Source organism: Protomyctophum bolini, assembly GCF_963924005.1.
Source record: "Protomyctophum bolini genome assembly, chromosome: 4".
Classification (NCBI taxonomy): domain Eukaryota; kingdom Metazoa; phylum Chordata; class Actinopteri; order Myctophiformes; family Myctophidae; genus Protomyctophum; species Protomyctophum bolini.
The window spans coordinates 11,710,698-11,731,651 of NC_137865.1; the positions used below are offsets into that span (position 1 = coordinate 11,710,698).

The 20,954-nt window shown below is 44.9% G+C and overlaps 1 protein-coding gene across 4 annotated transcripts in view; it reads right to left on the reverse strand.

The window, feature by feature from the left end:
- LOC308314288 (unconventional myosin-IXAb-like) overlaps positions 1-20,954 on the reverse strand; it is a 125,627-nt gene that overhangs the window by 74,794 nt on the left and 29,879 nt on the right. For all 4 annotated transcript variants that reach the window (XM_080761830.1, XM_080761829.1, XM_080761831.1 and 1 more), the window contains exons 2-4: positions 15,898-16,518; positions 14,787-14,903; positions 13,711-14,164 (exon numbers count right to left, since the gene is read on the reverse strand). In XM_080761830.1, the coding sequence (XP_080617956.1) occupies positions 13,711-14,164; positions 14,787-14,903; positions 15,898-16,424 (1,098 nt within the window). In that variant the 5' untranslated portion in view covers positions 16,425-16,518. The remainder of the gene's footprint in view (positions 1-13,710; positions 14,165-14,786; positions 14,904-15,897; positions 16,519-20,954) is intronic.

Sequence of the window (20,954 nt, forward strand, 5' to 3'; positions counted from 1 at the left end):
GCTCTTGTACTAGATGATTATGTAAAATAATTGTGACACGCCTAAACCTCAAAATGTCAGAATAATGGCTTCAATAATGGATGCCAAAAAGATTTTAGATTAAAAAAATGTAGTAGGATTATGCTACTCATAGTAACTACCATGTGTTAATCTAATCTGATGTTTTTACTAAACAATAGACACTTCTTGCTTTGGGTGGCTGGATAACAATGGTTTATTCCATGTTTCTCCATTTTAGAGACCTGATTTACATGTTCAGCCATTCAGGTATGCTTTTAGCTTACATTCTTTGACATGTTTTATTAGGTTCCATGTGGCAGTTTTTTATATTAGGGGAAATCGTCTCATTCTTGTTTGAGTAACTTTTCCTATCTTCTCGAGGTTAAAGCGTTAGTGCAGAATAAAGTGTAGTTCAAATACAAGGTAATGAACCTGTAACCAACCACTCAACTCAATGACCTCTCCTTTGACATAGAAAATGCACAAAAACATATTAAACTTGCATTGCTGATGCAGCCAGAAACAATGTGATAGACTGCACAACGCACATGCCAGCAGTTCCTTGTGCCATGAATAATTACACATCCTCTCCTCACTTCAGCAAAGCCTTAATGACACAACACAGCCCTGTGTAGTATATCGGATGTAGTACAGTGCACAGTATGTGTAGTGCATTGTATAGCATGTAGGTTGTACCGTGCATGTATAGAATACTGCAATGCTTCCCAAACTGGGGGATGATTAGCTGACAACCGGTCGTTTCGAGGAATCGATCTTATTGGTTAAACCAGCGCAAAGGAACGCCTAATTAAAACAAAGAAATCAGCCGCTCTGTTCTCCCAGAGCGCAGCAGACTTGGTGGCTAGGCTATAGCTAGTTTCCTGGGGTAGCACGAAAATATTTGGGAACCCCTGATCTAAACTAATGTTTAGTATGTTTCCTACTGTGTGAGCTGTACATTAACCACTTAGGCCATATTTTAAATAATTTTGGCATAAAAAGCCAATCTGCAAGCTCAGAACAATTAAGGCACTCTGACCTCATCTGATAGTTTTGAAAAAAATTAAAATTCCTCAAAGACAAGTACATGCGGATATACTCAAGTTTCTAATTCAAATTCTGGCTACAGGGTCATTTGGACATCTTTCACCAAAACCACGTCCAACAAAACCTAACAATGAACAATGCAGACGCAATAAAACAAATATATGACCAACAAATGGTGGGGAAATCATTCTTCAGCCGCTGTGGAGAGCCGGAGGAGAGGAAAACATTGGCAGTTGATAATGCGTTAAACCTGCTCCAGCACAACTGACACACAACTCTGTCTCGGTACACAGTGTACAGCTGTGCAGACGCACCCACACACACACACACACACACACACACACACACACACACACACACACACACACGTTTGTATTAGTATACTTGTGAGAACGTCAATATCTTAGGATGGCAATTTTGTTTTTACATTTTTAGTTTCAACCCTAACGCTGAAGCCTGAGTTATACTGAGTTACGTGCCGGTGTTGCACACCGAAAATAGCAGCCCCCAAGCTTGTAGAGCGGCTATTTTCTGTGCGCAACACCTAACCTTACTCCAACCTCCAGGTGACTAATCTTAAAGCATCTTAATCTGAATATTTTCGTAATAAGCCTAACTCTAACAATCTTTTATTTTAACCATGCAACGCAACAGTTACTCTTGAGGGGACCAGTAATTCTCAAATTCAACTATACTGTACTTGTGGAGACATTTGGCCCAGTATTAGTAATACAAGTACACCGCGCGCACACACACACACACACACACACACAGAGTCCTGAGTGTAAGCAGAGAAAGTGTGAATGTGGCAGAGAAAAGGAACAGCAGGATGAGAGCATAATCCAGAGAACAGATGTTGGCGAGAGAAGAGCGCCCCGAGGACATGGATTATATCGGTGCTGTCGGGAGGAAATCTTGTATCTCCAACACCGTTACGTTTTTAGCAAATAGGAAAAAGAAAGAAATATTCCAATGGATCCAATGTAGGCGTTTAGTCACAAGCTCTTAACAGTAGCCTACATACTCTTGCATACTTAAAAACTTGGTTAAATAATTAAAAACCCCCACAGACAGACCTGCCCACTTTCAAACATTTTCAATTGCGGAAATAGGAGATCTAGTACAAGAGAGTACAAGCTCATGGCTCGTTGAGACTCGGCAATGCGAGGCGACGTCATGCGATGCTTTGTGAATGTGTACATCTGCTATTTCTGTATGATTCGTGTATGATGATGTACGTATTATGACATTAATATATGACAAGGGGCAATTAAAAGGAAATGTGGAGATACAAGGTTTCTTCCCAACAGCAACGGTACATATCATGATAAGTTTTGTCAATCGTAATCCAATTCACTTCGCAAGCTCCCTGCTTATCACCTTATTTTAACAAGATGGCCGAAGGCTAAGCCGCCTAGAATGTGGTTTTCTGTAGGCCCTATACGCATGCATGTGCCCTCAAAAGCAAAACAATCACAGCCACGACTGTAAATGCAAGATGTTATGAAACAGAAGACATTCTTTGTGAAGTAGAAACTCACAAAAAGCCTGGAAGTCAGTCCTAGAGTTGAAAATCTACAGTATGCATGCCAGAAAAGAACATATTTTCAGGGAATCTAGCAGTAGTTACACTTTTTATGGGGAGCAGGTTCGGTGGTGTCTTTTTGATATATTTTGATTCTCACCTGCACAAATAAATCCTCCAGCCACAGTCTGTTTGAGTGAAAGTCTCTAACTCATTAACTTATATAACTTTGTGCACACACCTGCTCCGTTACAGCAGTTATTCATTGGCTACGGTACGGGCTCACTGTATATCTCTATTCTCTCGATATGACTGAACGCCAGCTAATGAGAGGGATTTATTTAAGATTTGACCTCACTGGGAGGGAATATCTGAAGCGGTATGAGCACAGCGGATGAATGCCTGACGTGTGGTGTAATGTAGACTGAATGTAGCATCTGCTACGAATGGATTCGTAGTTAATGTGAGCATTCACTCACAAAGTAGTCTCCGGGGCATAGTGTGCATTGGGAAGGCTGGGGTAATAAACCTTCAGCAGCCTGCTGCTGCTGCTGCTGCGAGGGACCTGGCCTGTTGTTACCCAGAGAGCTGTGGACACTCACTCTGTGATTTAGGGAGCAAGGACACGTTGAATAACAGAGAGAGACAGAGGCAGCCCTGCTGCTACTGCAGCGAAGCATACTGCTGCTCGCTGACACAGTGTGACAGGTACTGGGGGCGGGGCGGCACACTGTGCCGAATCAAATGAAAACGTGTGTTCGCACAGACGCACATATCCAGCGGTGAACACACGTACCGTCATGCGCCACTTGCACAACACTTGCGTTACGAAACACACACGGAATAATATAATGAACTGCTTGCTCACGCACATGCACGGCCGCACGCACACACGCACAAAATGTATCGTCACGTCATAGAATTACAAAGTAAGAGTGAGTGAAAGTCTTCTTTGTGCGAGCTATCAACATTGCAGTTAAAGTAAGACTTAAAAATAGGTTAGGATAGAGAGGACAGAATAGAGAGGAAGGAACTCATAAAAATGCATAAAAAATAGCACACACACACACACACACACACACACACACACACACATAACTTCATTACTTAACTAGTTTCCTGTGCTATGATGCTCCTAGCCTACACACATGCACACACACGCACACAAGCACACACACACACACACACACACACACACACACACACACACACACACACACCCTACCTGGGGTCATCCATCCGACCCCCGGGGCAGACTGGCAGAGGCAGTTCTGGTCTCTTTGGGGCCCTCCTTAGGAGCAGGGGACACATCTGCATTGAAACCATCTGGTCCAGGGGCCTCTGTAAGGCCTCTACTGCGGCCTCTGAAGCCCAAGCTCACAAATCAGGGTCCCTGGGGCCAGTGGGGGGCCTCAGAGGAACTCCTATACTTTACATTAACGTTTATGGCATTTAGCCCATTTCCCCTTTCTAGATAGCAACCGCAGAAGAAGCTGCAGTTCTTTGATCACCAGCGATACAGACGCCAAGCAACCAGAAGAAAAGAACACAGGACAAGATCAAGCTGGACGGAAGCCGTCTAAAGTCAGGATTCATTTACTTGACTAAAACTATGACGGAAAATGTTGGTCGACCACGAAAACTAAATAAAAATGAAAACTAAGTTATGATGACGAAAATTGGTCAATATTTGACAATATTGTCAACAACAAAAAAAACTACACTAAAATGTCAGGGAGAGACTAGTGGAGAAGAGATCCAGTAGAACTAAAAGTTTGGTTGTGCTCTGAAAATAGCAGATCTACAAGCTCACAGCGCGTCGTGCTGTGACACATGAGATTGTAGATGGGATATTTTCAGCATGCAACCACGTGTAAAATCAGGCATTACGAGTTACGACGCAATCAAGGGCCACCAAAAAAAGAAATTGGCGAAAAAATGTAGATTTAGTCAACTAAATCTAGACTGACTAAAACTAAATAACATTTAATTCAAAAGACTATGACTAGCCTAATCAAAATTTGATGTCAAAATCAACACCATCCGAAGTCGACAGAAGTCTTCCTTCCGTAATACATCGCAGCAGTTTAGTCGAATGACATAAAGCGAAGAGGAAATTAGCCTTTATGGGGCGATGCGTACGCGTGCAATATATTTTTAAGTCCTCCAAACCACATGCAGCAGTTTCTTCCCACCAGGGAGCCTGCAGCATTTCCCATCAGCACCCTCCTCTCTGCTCCGCTGCGCTGTCATCTCTCTGCTGTCGCCTCATCTCACATTACCCTCGCATCTCATGCACTTCCTGCCACTCTGGCTGTGGCGGAGGGCCTTCTCAAGTTCACGTTCGCAACTTTATTGTCCCAGAGAAAGGGAACATCTGGTTCGCGTCAAGCCGCCCGAAACACAATGCGCGCTCCCACAGGAGATAAGAGCCCCTTTGAAACATGCGAGATGTCCTTATAGAGGCTTGTCGAGTTCACGTTCGAAACTTCATTGTCTCCCAAAAAAGAAAAAAAAAAGCGGGTCATTTGGTTTGCAGCAAGGCATGGAACATTACACACGCTCGACAAGCTGTTTCATATTCTCTGTGCTGTCCTCGTGTGCACTGTTGCTTGTACTACGCCGTGTGACCCCGAGCAAAATGGCTTTCATCTCACTGCATACAGCACAGAGAGAAGAACGGTTTGGAGTGTTATGGCCTTACTGAAGAGCCGCGTGGAATCTAAAGAGCTCTCGCTCATAATGGCGGCTCTGCATCACCAAGCTCTTCAAACGGGTCATCCCCGCGATGGTGTCAGAACAACATCTTCTACAGATCATAGATGGGCCATTAAGTTCAACTGCCTCCGGATAAACATCCACAAATAGAAGACATGGCGTGTGTTTGTGTGCGTGTGTGTGTGTGTGTGTGTGTGTGTGTGTGTGTGTGTGTTTCTAGGTCAGTGGACAAACTGTGTCCTTGACAGAGAGCAGAGTACAATCCATTACAGAACTCCACTGTTGTGGTCCAACTGGACCTGGGGACAAACTATTAAGGCCATCATCACAGGCATTCGGTAGAACACAGGTGTGTGTGTGTGTGTGTGTGTGTGTGTGTGTGTGTGTGTGTGTGTGTGTGTGTGTGTGTGTCTTTCAGTGATAATGCAGACTCTGGAGAAACAGAACCTGAGAGAGATGAGTATGTAGAGAGAGGAGAGATGATGGCGAAATAGAGGTAAACTAGATAAAGTGTCTCCACCAGGCCAGGCCAGGTCAGGTTGTGGCCTCCGGGTGGCGCAAAAATCTGTTTTGCAAAAATCCACCTGTTGGTGGCACTATAACGGGCCAATGTGAAAAGGGTGGGATATATTCCTCCGCCTAGTAGGAAAGTCTGTGAAAGATTTCACGTAAATTGCATGCTAGCTGCGTTCATGATTTGAGTCTTTTTGTTCAAAAAGATCCAATCCTGCAAACTTTGAAAGCCAATGTTAGTCAATTAGGATGCGGAATATGAAATATCGGACCGATCCAGCTTGAACACATGACTATAGAGATAGTGTGTAACGATTTGCGGGATTTTTGGAGAGAAACTGGAAGGAGTAATATCCAAAAATGTGTTTTTCAAAAGTGGGCCTCCTGGCATCGACCCGGTTAACAGTGCAGGAGATTAGCTGTACACAGACAGACGGACGGACACACGGACGGAGTGCAAAACATACTCTCTCCCCATGCCGTCGGCCTGGTGAAGACAATGAGGAGGCCAGTGAATAAGAGAGATGCTGAGCTGACCACGCATTGGCTGTGTGTGTACTACTGTGTGTGTGTGTGTGTGTGTGTGTGTGTGTGTGTGTGTGTGTGTGTGTGTGTGTGTACTACTGTGTGTGTGTGTGTGTGTGTGTGTGTGTGTGTTCGCACATGCGTGTCTGAATGCACACAAGCAACCCTCTCAGATGTACAAATGCAAAGAACCAGGGAGAGGGGAGGGAGAGAGAGAGAGAGAGAGAGAGAGAGAGAGAGTAAGAAGTGGAGGGAGGAGGAGATTGAAGAGAGAGGTTATTTCCCTGGTGCAATAACCTGGCCAAAGCTGGGAACCGGAAACTGAACAGTGAACATGTTGACTGACACTACAGTATAAGCGATCAGTCAATAAACCCAGCAACGCTGGGCAAGCTGATAACCTGCTTGTATTATACTGAATATTTCTACAGTATGTTATTATCAATAAACGTCGAGTCAAACCTGCTGTTTGACTTCAAATATTGACATACAATATTTGTGGGTGAATGTGACCTCTTGGGGGTGAGATCATGTTGGACCTGTCCTGAACAGGTGTCTGAAGATAGATGCGATCTTTTCCATCTGGGATCGGGAACGGAGAATGTTTAAGGTGTGACTGATGGTTTGTTGGGGATTAGACCACGTGAGCCTCTAGCTGTAGCAAAGCCATATTTTACATGGCAGGCCTCTCTCTTCCACACATGGAGACCAGCTGTTCCTTTTAGATGTGACATCATCCATCGTCCACACCACAGACTTTCACGATTATGAAACCCACCGACGTTATGGGATAGACCCGCCTTTACCAGTGTCTGATTGGCTCCCTGGCAGCCATTGAGGTTAGGTTTAGGCATAAATTACGTTAGGGTTAGGCATAGTTTTACCGAGGTTAGGTTTACATTTTGAGACCCACTTTGAGAACCACTGGGATAGATAATTGAGGAGTGCGAAGTTGCTTGCAAAGCGGCCCAAAATCTAGACGTTGGAGGGGCTAGAGCCCCTCAAAGATTTTAAATAAATTCCTGATGCTATATACATAGCAATATCTAAGAAGAGTAGACACAGATGCTTTCCCGGTTTTAAAAGCTATAACAACGTAATGGCTTTCGTGGTCTTAATGGGTATGAGATTTGAGTTTTGCAAAGTGCAAAACATGCTGTGAGGAAATGTTTATTGCAGGCAAAATGGATGAAAGTCATGGACAGATGTAAACAGCTAGTTTTAACCATTTACCAGTATTTAGTCTGTCTTTATGTTGGTCTGTGGAAAAGATGACTTGCTCAATTAAGGAAAAACAGGAGACCCATACACTGGGTCAGTGGAGTAAATCTGAAGAGGATTAACAAGCCCGTTTGCTTTGTGCAGGATGAAACGGTCACGGGGCGCAGATAGCAGAGTAGCCAAGGCGCCGATTTCTGAGTATCTAAGGCGCGTAACTGCTTAGGCTTTGATGGCTGACAGCGCGTCCCTGGTTCGATTACCGAGCCTGGCAGCGGATTTGCTGCTAGTCAGTCACACCCCGATTCTTTCCACTGTACCATCGAAATAAAGGCAGAAAAGCCCCAAAGATTGCCTGGGCCGGCCTATAGCGGTCTGGGCACCCAGGCTCCTCCTAATGCAGCCTGACAGCTCATCGCGGGTTCGAGTCCCGTTCCTGACAAACTCTGCTGTATGTCACTGCCTGTCTCTTCCCTCGTTTCCTGACTGTCTCCACTTACTCTATCAATAAAAATGCTAAAATCCCCCAAAAAAGAAAAGAAAATTAAAAAAAGAAAGAAAAGCCCCAAAGATATACATAAAAAGGGGGGAGAAAGACTGTCATGTCTGATATGTGGACTGTGTGGTGGGATGAAAATGAGCACTGGAAATTATTGATGGAGAGACTTTTTTATTTTTCTTATTTTTTTACTCATTGTTTTTGTAAGGACATTTGGTTGTGTTGCGTTTTAATATCAATTGTGACGGTCTATTGTCTTTGTGTGTGAAAATAAATTCAGAAATGGTTTATTAAAAAGAAGATGAAAGACTCACTGTATGTGTGAGGCGGGTAGTCTGCCCTCTGGCAGACCTTGACCAGAATTCCCAATGAAATTCTATAATCCATAATAATCCAACATTGATTCATAATCCTGGACTGGATTAGTCAACACTCCATTAGGTCCCCCAACGACCCCCCCCCCCCCCCCCCCCCCCCCCCCAGATATAAACCCCAAAGATTGGACACATTGTGTCAAGGCCCATTTCTGGGTCAACTAGGCCTACTGTACATTACACGTGTCACATGCCAAAAGGATAAATATAGGATTCTGTACGCCGAGGACGGTATTTCCACTTCCAGCTAAAATCACATTTCTATAAACCCTTTCATGGCTGGTCTGAAAGGCTGGCATTCTAGAAGTCAGGGAATATGGCATGCTGCCAGCAGTGTTGCCAGATTTCGTAAGAGAAACAGGCAAACAGATCTAGGAAATCAAGCCCAAAAGAAGCGACTATACATGACATGAGCACTTTAAACCTACTAGATCTGCTATTTTCAACAAATAACAATCTTGAAATGAAATGTGGAATATTAAAATATAAAATGGAAGAAAGCTCTACACCAAAAAATGCAACCCACAACTACCAATATTTGCAAGGAAAAGAAGCCCATGCAAAGTCGTTTATAATAAGCAGGCTATGGCAACGCTGGCTGCCAGCATTCACACTGGTGTTTGTCACTTCCTCTTCAGTAAGAACACATGGCCAACACACTGGCTGCCTTCAGCGCATGAACTTCTAGTAGAATAATCATTACCACGTTGATAATACAATATAGTTGGTGCTCTCCAGATTCAAACTGTTGGTGTTTTTTCATAAATTAATGCCCTACGGGCTACGGCGTTCTATGAAAAAAACACATAGGCGTAGGACCTACGCCTACGCGCTCACACTAGAGCCGCACTAGAGCCACGTATCAAAAGTATCAGATCCGCAAGCTTGTCCATCTGCTACTTTTGCCGTTTTATTTGTATCCTGAAAAGTAAAAATAAATAGGCTATACAAATGCAAATGTCCACAGCCTGGAGCAATCTATTTTGTTTGGATACGATAACTAACATAAAAGAACAAAGGCCCCATGGATTGATAACTTCCTCTTCTGTGTTTGACACAGAAGCATGGCATTTCCATGAATTGATATGTCTGTTCTGTACTTTTTATTGTCATGGTTTTACTTCAGATTTCAGAGGATATGCTGTGCCGCCTCTGGACGACTGATCTGTCCATGATGCTAATGTTTCTAAACGAACATGTACACACCTGCATGATGCTAATGTTCTAAACATCATGTATGTTGTATGCAATCACATGCACATCATTCTGTATATCATTACCGTTTTATTTAACCTGTCTCTATGCCTTTCTTCTCCTTTGCTCTCACTCTACCCGTCCTGGTGATTTTTAAGTGGTGCAACCACTTAACTAGAAAGGTCGCAATTTTGAAAAATTGCAGAGTGTGGTTGCCGCGGCGGCTCACGTATATACCCCTCCCGCTGATCTCGCCGGCCTGTTACGGTTTCGAGTCACGCCTCAGATCGCGTGTAAGTCATTCGGAGGGGATTTGACCCCCGAAATTCATGTTTTCCCGACAGACGGTTACATTTATCGCGTTTGCGGCGCCCCCTGTGGATGAAAATGGAATTTCTTTCGGAACTCGGTCGAACGAACCACCCCGGACGTGCGATTCGAATTCCGGATGGATTGGACGTTCCGTTCGTGATTTATGGCGTTTTTCGTGATATAGGCCCCTCCTACTGACTTCGGACGACGGTTACGGCCGAACGATCCGCACTACCGAAATTCTGAAGTTGTTTTTTTAATCGTGTGGGTCCAGAGGTCACGTGTGCCGATTTCTGTGACATTTGGACAAAATCTGTAGTGGGGAAAGCAAAAAGTGTGTTTTGGACAAAATTCAAAATGGCGGAAAATCCATCATGGCGGAAAAGGGCGTGGCCTATATAGGGAGATGCGTCATGACCCAAGGAATCCAGGGTAAAATTATTTTTGATTTTACGACCTACGGTTCAAGAGTTATGAGCCAAAAGGTAAAGTGGGCTGTTATAGCGCCACCATGAGGCCGACCTAAAAAAATATATTTTTAATTAATTTTAGTGATAATTAGGAAATATCCCTGAAAGTTTTGTAACTATAGTGCTTACAGTCTCAGAGGGAAAAATACTTGAATGTGTTTTTTTGCATTTCCCCATTCATGTCAATGGGGAAATTTAATTCACTAATAAATTCATATCAAATAAAATATACAACATTTGTCTTCGCACAGTACAAGCGCTCGATTCCCGATTTTTCCGGTCAATTTGACATATGGCTCAAGTGCGTACAGTCAAAACTTCTTGTTGTTGTAGGGCGCCAAACTTTGTCTTACTCCAGTAGTGGAGAGAATAAAGTGTTAGAGATACAAGAGTCTGGTTGCCCCTTTAGGGCAACCACACTAATTAAGTAGCTTTGTGTGTGCCTACTGCCTGGCTGCCTGGCTGCCTGGCTGGCTGGCTGTGTCTGAGCACGAAATAGCATTTGGTTGGTTTTCAAAACCAAGTGTCACTGTTAACACTATTACACTATTAACTGTATATATGATGATTTCAGGTGTATCAGTACAGTACAGTACAGTACAGTAGAGGGAAACGGTAACTGTCATTTCTCGACCATTTCGGACGTGGGGCGGCTCGCCGGAGTTGCACCACTTATACTTCACACGGGTGTGATTTACTTTTTACATTTTATCACATTTAATTTGAACTTAGTGTGATTCATTTTACTTACTGTAGGTTTAGCTGTGTATAAACACTATAGTAGGACACATGATTGTATTGGAAATGACTAGTATCCAAGGTATTGAATTCAGAATTGAGGAAATCTCCTCAATTCTGAATTCAGTGCCTTGGATTATAGGATCTGAAACAAAAAAGTTGGCTTTGAATGAAGCTTCTGGTTGTGTGATACTGGCAGCACTGGGCAGCAGTACTGTACCCAATCAATGCTGCGTTACTTAAATACTGTGTATGTGAGGACACACTACTTTGCATAAACCTGTTATGCAAAGTATAGCCATTTGGGTACTTGGCTCATGAATCGAAGGGAACACGTTCTAGCGTGCATGTGCATGTGCATGTGCATGTGCATGTGCATGTGCATGTGCATGTGCATGTGCATGTGCATGTGCATGTGCATGTGCGTGTGCATGTGCATGTGCATGTGCGAGATCCTGCACCAAAGCGTGTGGTGTCGTGTGAAACAACCAGTGCACCCCTGGCTATGATAGAAACCAATAAAACACAACAATCAATGCTTAGTAGTTAGTGGGATTCAATATAATGGCTGAAATATGTACCGTCTCTTAATGCTTGGCTAAAACAACCTAATATTTATTTAATAGAGAATGTCTAATTTCAGTCATTTTGACAATGGCATCTATTTTCTACCATAGTACAGCCAAGCTGAGTTTCTTAAAGCCACGCTTCTCTGACCTAAATTATCCATAATCGTCGTGTTTGATCTAATATTTCTGCCAAAGACCCAACGGAAATTATCCTAAGGAATTATCTCAACATTCTTTGTTGCTCGCCCTGTATAATCTGGAATATTCTGATGGAATGTAACTGCGGAGGATTATTTTCATTACTGGAAACATTGCTGAGTATGATTTTTCCCGACCACTTTGAAAGAAAACCGCCGTGTGTGTTGATACTGGTCTGTCTTCTGACTGAACTAGTTGTGGTTTTGTCTTGGACTGGTAGTGTTCATGATTACAGTCATTCTATACGGTAACGCTAAAAAAAGATCCAACTCGAATATGGGATCACCGGGTTCACCGGATAATCAGCAAAGACCTCCGAACATCACACATTTTATCAAAACCATGGAGAGCTCCGTAGATTTAGAGTTATTCAGCTTTTTAGTCCGGCTGTATGCGGATGCGCAAAACCAGCCTAGGATCGCTGAAGAAGGAAAGGCCAAGCAAAAATCAGCGATCTGGTTTGACATCAATAATACAGTTTATCTGACGTAACGTTTCGCCAATAGCGGTTGCCGGTTGGATTCTAATTGGCGGAACATTCAGTCACAAGCAGTTAATTTGTTAATTTAACAAATGTTACATTTGTACCCTCTCAGAGTTACAGACCCATAAGGTTCCGTTTGGTTCCTAACTTTCATTTAGCTGGGGACCCCCTGGAACTCCCTCAATGACCCCTGAGGGTCCCCGGACCCCACTTTGGGCACCGCTAAACCACCAATACTTAGTAAACTGGACCTTTCACTATGTACTTATTCTGTTCTTTTTTCCTTCTACACTAAACTTCTTTGCCGAAATTAGCTAACGTTCTCCTCATAGGAATGCTAGGCTTCAATAAGATCCTCCACATATGTCTTTGTGTTGCTCCATGCGACCGCCAGGCATGGACCTGCAGTAGCTCCCACCCAGGAAGAACAATACTATTCTATTCGCTATAAAACACACACTACCCACAAAACACATAGCCACAGCTACACAAATAGCTACACATACAGTACATAGCTACACAAGTAGCTAAGTAAAATAGACAGAATTGTATATTTTTAAGAGGGATGACATTATATTTTTGTAGCCAAGCTAATTAGTTAGCGTTGGCAATATTATACACAATGAAAGGAAATATCCTGCCGGGAATTTGAGCACATTTTGTGGTCCTTCAAATTCTGCAAGACTGATGAGGATATCCTGCAGCCAGGCCTGAACTAGTTCAACAACTCTTACCTCAAAGGTATTAATCACTACTCACTAAAATAATAATTGTATTCGAATCTTTTATAATTCTTAATTCACGACGACTTGATGTGGTCACCGTAGTCCATAGAGGCAAAACACTGCACGAGTGAAAGCCTGGCTGCAATCACGACGTATTCCAACCATACTGTTTGATTTGGACCGGCTGCCGAGATGCGGACATCAGACAACAAGAAAGGCAGAAAAGAAAACGTTCTACTTGGCATGGCAACCTGAGAACAATGCATCGGAAGATGACACTTTTTGCTCTGCCGTGTTCCAGAAGTATGCTTCTTACCGAGTAGTATACTATATCTCTTTGATTGTAATCCTCTCACAAATGCATCGATCTAACCCTAACCCTCTCACACACATTCATACTTCTCTCTCTAACTCTAGCCCTCTAATAGATTCATACATATAACCTTATACCATATAACCCTCTCACTCAACTTGTTCACAAGTCTCACTCTAACTCCAACAACACAGTCACAAAGTATGAACCTCAGATCACATGACGTCCACAACCTCATCAGCACACATTCAAACCACATGAATAAAAACAAGGCCGGCTTTAGCTCACCTCCAGCACGGGCCCCGCCCCCAGGATGATCTGCTCCACGCCGCTGGCGAAGCCCTTCTGGCTGAGGGCGGTCAGGTGGTGGATGAGGAAGTTGGTGCTCTGGGTCTTGCCCGAGCCGCTCTCCCCGGAGATGACGATGCACTGGTTGCTGCGGCGCTGCAGCATGGCGTGGTACGCCACGTCGGCCACGGCGTAGATGTGCGGCTCCAGCTTGCCCAGCGTGTGGTTGTCGTACACCTTGACGTACTTGGGGTTGTAGAGGGGCAGGAACTGGAAGGGGTTGACCACGATGAGGATGCTGCCCACGTACGTGTAGATCTTCTCCTGGCGGAAGCGCGCGCGCAGGCTCTCCAGCAGGGCGCGCTCCGTCAGCTCGGGCAGGCAGCACAGGTCGTCCGGCTGGCCGCCGGCGCCCGGTGGCGGCTGGGGCAGGAAGCCGCGCTCCACCATCAACCTTTTTTCGTTGGAGGGGAGGTTTATGGAATGGTTTACCGGAGGTTGTCCAACATTGCAAAAATATAATACACTATTTATTTTTCAAACAGTTCAAGACATGATCATTTCATTGAACCATCAACCTTTCACTCCCAGACTCACTTCTCTTAACCTCTCTTGTCTCCTGCGATAAAGGTCGACTCACCGTAAAACCCACGTTTAACCCTTTAAGTCCTGAGGCTGATTCTACACATGCTTTCTAAGTCAGTAGCTCTCACACTTTCAAGACTTTCAAAAATGTTCAAAAATAGTAGATGTAGATGTACAAGCTCGCAGCTTGTATTATGGAAAATACAAATGATATAAAGTATATAATTATACTAATTATATAGTGTGTGTGCTTGGATGTACAGTATAAATGAAATCTTGAATGTAAAAACGGACAATTTTTGTGTGTTCATTCACTATGAACTTTTATAAATGTTATAAAGTTAACAGACGATGTATAAAGGATAGGCATAAATAAGCGTTGGGCTTCAGACTAAGCCTTTTCGATCAACCCAAAAGAAATGTAGGGTGTAATGTATACGTTTATGTCGTGTACTGTTAATGATGATCGAAATAAACTAAAGTAAACTAACCTCCGCTCCTCGGTGACGCGGAGCCACATCTGCAGGCTGCCTCCGTAGTGGATGGAGCCGTCCAGGTTCTTCTCTCTCAGCAGGAAGCGGTAGTCCTCCTCGTCGCCGCTCTCACAACTAGCGATGGGACCGTGTGAAAAGGACATGTGGAAAAAATAAATGCGGTTAACGTTATCGCAATAATCAAAATATGCTTAAAAGTTGAAATGACACTTTCGTTAACCACTAGGACCCCTAGCCCCATATGTGCCCTCTCCCTACGCTCATTCTGTAGCTCCGAGATGAGGTCACACACTAGCCCCCTCCCACGCGTTTCAGGAACGGCCTTCAACGGCGCAAGCTTCCGCAGTGTACATTTCTTATCCTTACCACACCATTAATCCAAAAAGTGTATGGACAATGCACCTTTACACTAATTCATACATAGGAGCGGCGCAGAAAATCCCGCCGCTCCTATGTATGAAAGCCTTTACGTCCCGTCTTTTGTCAGTCGCTTCCATGTTTATCAAGGAAGTTGAAAAGCTTTAGCGCCTCCCCGGCGCCTCCCCTGGTCGAAATTTCCAACTGACTTCAGTTCACTCGACATGCACGCGCACACGCACACTTCCTTGATAAACATGGAAGCGACTGACAAAAGACGGGACGTAAAGGCTTTCATACATAGGAGCGGCGGGATTTTCTGCGCCGCTCCTATGTATGAATTAGTGTAAAGGTGCATTGTCCATACACTTTTTGGATTAATGGTGTGGTAAGGATAAGAAATGTACACTGCGGAAGCTTGCGCCGTTGAAGGCCGTTCCTGAAACGCGTGGGAGGGGGCTAGTGTGTGACCTCATCTCGGAGCTACAGAATGAGCGTAGGGAGAGGGCACATATGGGGCTATAGGACCCCCAGCATCTCTATTCTGGGGAGTGTTCGCCAAAAATAGCCGATCTACAAGCTTACAACACGTGAGCACGTGGTACTGACTTTGCAAGCGAATTCATCCTATATGTGTATGACGGAGGACAATTTCACGATAAAAAAATAAAAAACTCTGTGATACGATTATTGTGAACGTCTTTCCATCGCGATAAACGATAATAATAACGATTATTGTCCCCATCCTTACTCGGAGCGTCCCGACCCGCCGCGCGGCCGGTTCTGGTTCTCCAGGGCGCTGCGCGGCCACAGCATCATCCTCTGGACGGGGCAGTCGCTGGGGTTCAGGATCCACTCCTCGCCGCCAAACTCCTTCACCTCGGCCAGCACGTAGCACGAGTCTCTCTGCAGGTGCAGCCGCTCGATGAGCCGCTCGATGGCCTCGGCCGCCGTGGTGTTCTTGCGGGCCGAGATGGGGCAGTACACCGTGCCCTCGGCCAGCGTGCCGGGGTACACGCGCAGCGTGAACTCCTGCTCCTCCATCAGCCGCCGGCGGATGGTGCTGACGCCGCTGCCCACGTTGGCGCCGTAGCAGCTGTCGTTGGCGTAGCCGCCGTAGCTGCCTCCGTCCTGGAGGCTCATGGTGGTGAAGTCCTGCTCCTCCGTGGTGGTGGTGGTGGTGGTGGTGAGCCGCCGCCGCATGCTAGCGCTGCCGCTGGCGTTGGCGGCGGCGGCGGCGGATACGCTGGCATAGCCGCCGCCATCTTGAAGGCTCATGGTGGCGCTGTAGCAACGGCAGCAGCAACAGCAGCAGGGCCCATCAGCTCGACGTTATGGCTTAAACCGGACGGACTGACTCAGGACATGGCCACTGGAGAATGAGAGAGAGAGAGAGAGAAAGAGATGGTCATTGCAACTTACAATTTAAAACATTTAGTTCTTAATTCTTATCCACTTACAGAGTGCAAGAGTACATAAAATGAACCCTAGTCAATAAAGAAGTCAAGTAAAAAGTAAAGTGCAAAGAAAACAAAGGCAGTCCAACCAGGAGGTTAAAAATGTAACTACCGGTAGCATCTGTCTAAACAATATGTGATCTAAATATTAATAACATACATTTGTGGAAAAGCTACAAAAAAATATGTGGGTCTTTTTCCACAGCCTGGGAGCCAGGAGGGAGAAGAGTCTAGGTTGCATGGAGTGTTGACCTGACCAGGGTGTTGTAGGGGAATTAGCGACGGACAGACACGCTGTGCTACGTGTGTGGGAAGGGCTGTAGGGATGGATCAATCAAGGGGGTAAAAGGGCCCCCCTTGATCGCCTTCTAGGAATAGATCATCATCACTGTTTTGAATTGGCATCTGGCAGACCAGCAAGGAGGGAGTTTCAATAGTCAAGTCTGGATATAAAGAACTGGACAGACTCCTTGGGTCTGATTCTTCATGTTGTTGTCGTCAAGTTATCACTGCAATGTGTGCCTGTTACCTCTATCCACAAATACCAGAAAGAAGAAAAAAAACATACAGTAGATTTAGCATAATCATTTACATTTTCCTGTTTTTTTAGGGGCAGTAAGGTGGGTTTATTGGTTAGACACCCATATGTCGCCCTGTCATATTCTAATCAGCTAAACATTCAATTAACGATCAATTAACGTAAACAAATTATATTTTTAAATCTCAGTTGAGATGGACGGAGGGCATGCAGGGACAGAAAGGCAGCCCTACAAAGGGACAAATTGAGACCGAGAGACAGAAACGGTTGAAACGGCTCCTAGCAGACAGTTGAGATATCAAGCAGGACAGAGGTCAGAGTGATGTCATGTATCTCGTGACACCAGGCTCTGCTTGAATAAAAAGGACTGTTCCGAGCAGAGGAAAGACACACTATAGCATCACAGCGAAGGCCTGGAGCCGCTACAAAGGAACAGTGAGAGATAGACAGAGATGGAACCCTGGCCTGAACCACAGTGGAGGGAGCTTATCAGAAGACACAGAGCCTATCTGTGTGTGTGTGTGTGCGTGCGTATGTTGTCTATGTGTGTGCATGTGCGTGTGTGTGTGTGTGTGTGTGTGTGTGTGTGTGTGTGTGTGTGTGTGTGTGTGTGTTCTTCTCACTGATAATCGGCGTGTCGTGTGCCAAGATTAACAGCTGCCTGTGTGTACACAAAGAAGTAGCTGTAATGACACTACAATGGTGTAATTCACCACCTCTCTCTCACACGCTCTCTCACACACACACGCTCGAAGACACACATACACACGCTCTCACACACACACACACACACACACACACACACACACACACACACACACACACACACACACACACACACACACACACACACACACACACACACACACAGAGAATAGACTCCAGTGAGAGAGGGGACTGGATGACTGTCACAGAGATATACTGCCACAAAGGGAGTGTGTGGTAGAGAGATGGACATGCAGCACACACATGTATGCATGCACGCACGTGCGAGCATCTCTCTCTCTCTCTCTCTCTCTCTCTCTCTCTCTCTCTCATCTTTACCCTCCACACAAGCTCCCTTAGCTCCACTCCTGATAAGATAAGACAGATAAACAGACAGACTTCCCGAAGCCAGAACATCTTTTACATGCAACTCTTCTCCACACCACAGTTGGTCTGCTTCAACAGTCACATTCACAATGTCCAACACACATGATAGGAAAGCCGATAGGGAGACATTGTAGGATAGACAGCACAGGAACAATGAGAGGGAGACAGTGTATAGGACAGACCGAGAAAGAGAGGGAGGAGGAGACAGTGTAGGAGAGACAGAGACAGTGTAGGAGAGACAGAGACAGTGTCATGAGAGACAGACGAGGAGGAAAGTTGTGAGGGAGAAAAGTGTATGAGAGACAGACAGGATGAAAGCTGAGACTGAGAGAGTCAGTGTGGGATCTGATCCCAGAACAGCATGTGGGTCTTACTCTTAGACCACAGTGTACAGAAAGATGAATAGAGAGATGGAGAGAAAACACAGAGAGAACGATCAGAGAAAGAGAGAAATCAAAGAGAGAGTTCCACTTCTGCTTTGGCAATGTAAATGTACGTTTTCTCATGCCAATAAAGCTCCTTTGAATTGAATTGAATTGAATTGAATTGAATTGAGAGAGAGAGAGAGAGAGAGAGAGAGAGAGAGAGAGTGTGTGTGTGAGAGAGAAAGTGAGAGAGAGAGAGGGCGGTGTTTCTATTCAATAAAGCTCCTTAAATTGAATTGAACTAAGATTAATTGGGTTGAGAGAACAAGATGGAGCGACAGAGATCTAGTGTGTTCGTGTGTGCAGACTCCATTAGGGTTGCAGCATATATGTGCCATCTGTCTTGGTATGTCCATAGCCTGTGTACTAGTAGTCACACCCCAGCGGTCAATACTGTGAGAGAGAGTGTGCGTACGTGCGTGCGTGCATGCACGTGTATGTGTGCATGCATGTGTGTGCGTGAGTAACTGTGTGTCTGCCAGGAGGCTGAAATGATGTAATCTCCTCAGAGAAAGGGCGTTGGGGGGGGCATCAAGTGACACTACCCCCCCCCCCCCCCCCCCCCAACACACACACACACACACACAACTCTCTCTTTCGTCTCATGCTCTCTAATTGTGTGTCTCCGTCTGTCACACAGACGAGAAAAGGTCCAAACATTTTCCTCAGAATCCACATGCCTTTCTATAGGGACCATCTCCCGCTCAGCCTTCCTGTCTCTCCTACAACGTCACCCTGACAGCTATCCTGTCTATCCCTCCCACATGGTCCTGTTTCTCCTAAACTGGCTCCCTGTCAGCTATCCTCCTTACTCTATACACACACACACACACACACACCAAAAGCAACAAGTGACAAAGTGGCTTTTGGTGTGAGGGCAGGGAGTTATACTGTCCGTCTCTCCTACACTGTCTCCCTGTCAGCACAGTCTCTATAATGTATTTTCCTACTGTCTAGCAGACATTGTCAATATCACATCAGTGTTATAAACGACCTGCTACATTCAGAAGCCGTTTTCAAACCACAGTTTGGTTTGTGGAACAGAAACAGCGGTCGCAGCGCGAGTCGTGCCAAGTTCTGCTTCAGTGTGATCGCTGCTAACAAAAGCATGAATCTCATTTATTCCATTTTTGCTCAACAAAGCGAAATCGCAGTAACAACGGGAGCAGTGAAACAGAGAAAAGTGAGTGTGTAAAACAATGTTTTTGTACTTGATACAGATGTGGATAGTGTATCAAAAATTGTGTAACACTTACTGGTGCAAGAGTTATGAAAATATGAGCCATAATTATGAGCTTTGAAATACTAATAATGTAGATGCTGTTGCATTGCAGGATTCTCTCCGTCCGCAACCTCCTATGTCACTGTCCACAGGGGCAACTTGTGCGTGTGTGAGTGTGTGCGTGTAACCACTAGCTAGTTACCTACAAGTTAATAACGACAAAATAGTGAATGACTAGACAACTATAAGTTTCTCAGCTACTGGCTAGTTAAGAAGAGACACAGAGCGTTGTTATGTCTGACTCAACGACACCACATGAGAGTCCACCACCAAGATCAAACCTCTGACCTTTCGGTTACAAGTCCTTCTCTGTGTCTCAACGCGGTAAAACGGGGCCACATTTGAGCAGTCAGATAGTGCTGTCGTGAGGCCTGTGACCTCTCATTTACGAGTCATTTCTCATGGAACATTCTGAAGTATAGTCAGAGACTCAGAGCAGATGGTGGAACAGGGAACATTCCTCTGGTATTGAAACTAGCCAGCAGTGTGGAAAGAGAACTCGCAACCAAAAACCTAGAACCGAGAAACGACCAGTCAACCAATTCAAAACCGGGAAAGCATCCGTGTGTCATATTAGATCTTTACATATACAAGCTCACAGCACGTCACTTTGTGCCACGCTGCGAGCTTGTACATCTGCTATTTTTTTTTACATTTTTGAAAGTCTTGAAAGGGTGAGAGCTACTGATTTAGAAGGCATTCGTAGAATCGGCCTCAGGTCTCAATGGGTTAAACATGGGTTTTACGGTGAGTTTACATTTATGGCAGGAGACGAGAGGTTAAGACCTTTCAGTCTGCGACTGAAAGGTTGATAGTTCAAATCCCAAACCGCCTGTAGAAGACGCGACTAAGTCGAACTCTCCTAAACACCTACTTGAACAGACCAATACCAAGGCACTTCAATCCCAAATTGCTGCAAAGAGTGGTACTCACTACTACTCAGTGGCCAACAACAGTAGAAGACTGTGGCTGCCGTTGTACTAGTATAGTGCTGTATTCGAGATCACATAAAGC